The 2,302-nt window shown below is 54.4% G+C and overlaps 2 protein-coding genes across 2 annotated transcripts in view; one reads left to right on the top strand and one right to left on the bottom strand.

Moving 5' to 3' along the window:
* ELOB (elongin B) overlaps window positions 1–770 on the top strand; it is a 4,548-nt gene extending 3,778 nt beyond the window's left edge. The window contains exon 4 of the mRNA XM_007453520.1: window positions 607–770. Within this exon, the coding sequence (XP_007453582.1) occupies window positions 607–719 (113 nt within the window). The 3' untranslated portion in view covers window positions 720–770. The remainder of the gene's footprint in view (window positions 1–606) is intronic.
* Window positions 771–1,799: 1,029 nt separating this feature from the next.
* Window positions 1,800–2,302, bottom strand: part of SRRM2 (serine/arginine repetitive matrix 2) — a 14,567-nt gene continuing 14,064 nt past the window's right edge. The window contains exons 13-15 of the mRNA XM_007453659.1: window positions 2,154–2,267; window positions 1,904–2,014; window positions 1,800–1,809 (exon numbers count right to left, since the gene is read on the bottom strand). Of these exons, the coding sequence (XP_007453721.1) occupies window positions 1,800–1,809; window positions 1,904–2,014; window positions 2,154–2,267 (235 nt within the window). The remainder of the gene's footprint in view (window positions 1,810–1,903; window positions 2,015–2,153; window positions 2,268–2,302) is intronic.

Raw genomic sequence — 2,302 nt, 5'->3', positions numbered from 1 at the left:
CCCCTGGTCCCCGAAATAACTCTTTGTAGACTCGCTATTCGGGGAACTTAAATGATTGATGTTGACAATTTTTTTTATTTTTTTTTTTTTTTTTTGGTTAAACATTTTTTTTTTTAATTTATTTTTTTGGCTGTGTTGGGTCTTCGTTTCTGTGCAACGGCTTTCTTTAGTTGCGGTGAGCAGGGGCCACTCTTCATCGTGGTGTGCGGGCCTCTCACTGTCGTGGCCTTGAAGAGGTGATATTTGATTGCCCCTGGATGCCTTTCTTAGGCAGCCAGCCATTCTAAGTGTCAAGCTAGGGAGTGGCAAATGCAGAGATCTTGAGGCAAGAAAGAGGTTGATGTGGGAACATGGGGACCACAAGGAGACATGTGGAGAGACATAATGACACGAGATTTTATTCAAAGTAAATGAGAAGCAAGAGGTGTGAAGGGAACAAGGTGATGGGGGAGATTGTAGGTGGATGCAATCCCGGAGGCTGAGGGATGCAGAGGGTGAGGAAAAAGGCCCTAGCATGGCCAGGCTGGGGGAGGGGAGCAGGATCAGGATCAGGTTGGTTCTGTATGGGTGGGAGACTCACTTTGCAGTGGCCCCCCTCTCCACCAGATGAGGCCTTTGAGGCCCTGCGCATCGAGCCCTTCTCCAGCCCACCCGAGCTGCCGGATGTCATGAAGCCACAGGACTCAGGAAGCAGCGCCAATGAACAAGCTGTGCAGTGAGAGGTCCCCCAACCGCCCTACCCCCCCCAATAAAAGAGATTTGGGTGTCCACCTGGTTGCTGCTTCTTTCTACACACCTTCTCCTGACTCAGGCATCACCTCACTGGTGTGCCCCGCCTCACCCCACCCCACCCTCAGCCTCTTCCAGGCCAGCCTGCTGCATCCCAAGCTCTCTGAGTCCAGCTACCAACCCCCAGCCCAGCCTACCCCCTCAAAAGGCCATAATGGGGAGAGGAACCCAGGGCCCCAGGCCAGCCTTCTGCTCAGCCTGGGGATAAAAGGTTTAGAGGCTTTGTTCCGTCAGAGTGACCAGCCCCCTCCTAGCATGAGCATGCTGGCTCCCAGCTGGAACGAGTGTGTTGGTTTGAGTGGGTTCTGTGGGGGATCCACAGCCTAGAGCCACCCCATGAGGCTCCTCCAAGGTATGCCCCTTGCAAGGGGGATGCAGCCACAGAATAAGGGCAGCTCCTCTCCTAACTAACTCTCCCCACCCATAATAAACAATCTATAGACCCAATTCCTGCATTTCTCATTTTTATTTGACAGAAAAAGTTGCTCTTGCTGTACAGATTTTAAAAAACCAAAATGCCTTTAAGAAACGTGAAGAAAAGTTGGGGGGGAGGGGGCCACAACCTCACTGGGAGGCCAGGAGGAGCCAACTAATTTCAACTGCCCCTTTTTTCCGGGTATACCTCACACAGGTCCGCAAGTACCAAACCATCATCCCCCCCAAGAACTCGGGGCTAAAAGGGGGGCAGTGCCTCCCAGATCCTTTCTGAGTCAAGACCTGGGAGTCCCAAACTGTATCCTCCCCTCCCGCAACTCCCATTCTCATTCCCACCCACCCCAAACCCCCCAAAAACATGTGAACCAGGAAAAACTCACAGAGATTAACATTTCACAGAACAAAGAAAAAAAAAAGGGAAGAGGGAGGGAAAGAAGGGAGCCCTCCCCCCAGGATGCTGCCAGGGTTGTGGGGGAGGACAGACAAAGACCCCCTCCCAGGGCTCTGTTGGGGAGAAAGGGGGCACGTCCTGTGGCTCCAGAACTTGGGGTATGGTGGAATTCCCCAAAAAAGATTCATGGAGACCTGAAATGTAAGAGAATAATCAATGCAGAGGCCCCAGCCAGCCCTGGAGCTCTCAGAAGTGAGCCCAGCCCTAGAGTGTGACAAAGACACATACCTGGAGGAACGGTGCCGCACGGAGCGGGGGCTGGGCGTTTCCCTCCTGCGCTTGTGGCCCGGGGAGTGGCTGTCCCCACGCTGGCTTCTCCGGGAACCCCGTTCACTGCTGCTACAATGAAGGACAGACATGAGACCACACACAGGACACCACCAACCCTTGGTACCTTGGAGCCTTAGAACTTATTTTGCAGAAATCAGTGGCGGCCAGACTGGGCTACTGGCAGGACAGCACACACTGGCAACCCTACCTCTGCTGGTCCCGCGGTGAGGGCTGGGGAGAGGGGCGGCGGCGCTCCGCAGGCGAGTAGCTGAGGGACCGGGAGTCCCGGAGGGAGTCTATTGGTTTCCGGGGGCTGCGGGACCTGGGGATCAGAGTAGGTCCCCATAGTGCCACACT

This window comes from Lipotes vexillifer, unplaced genomic scaffold (assembly GCF_000442215.2).
Source record: "Lipotes vexillifer unplaced genomic scaffold, Lipotes_vexillifer_v1.1 scaffold914, whole genome shotgun sequence".
In the NCBI taxonomy this organism is placed as follows: domain Eukaryota; kingdom Metazoa; phylum Chordata; class Mammalia; order Artiodactyla; family Lipotidae; genus Lipotes; species Lipotes vexillifer.
Note: the sequence above shows the minus strand (reverse complement) of the source record. Positions and strands in the feature narration are given on the sequence as shown.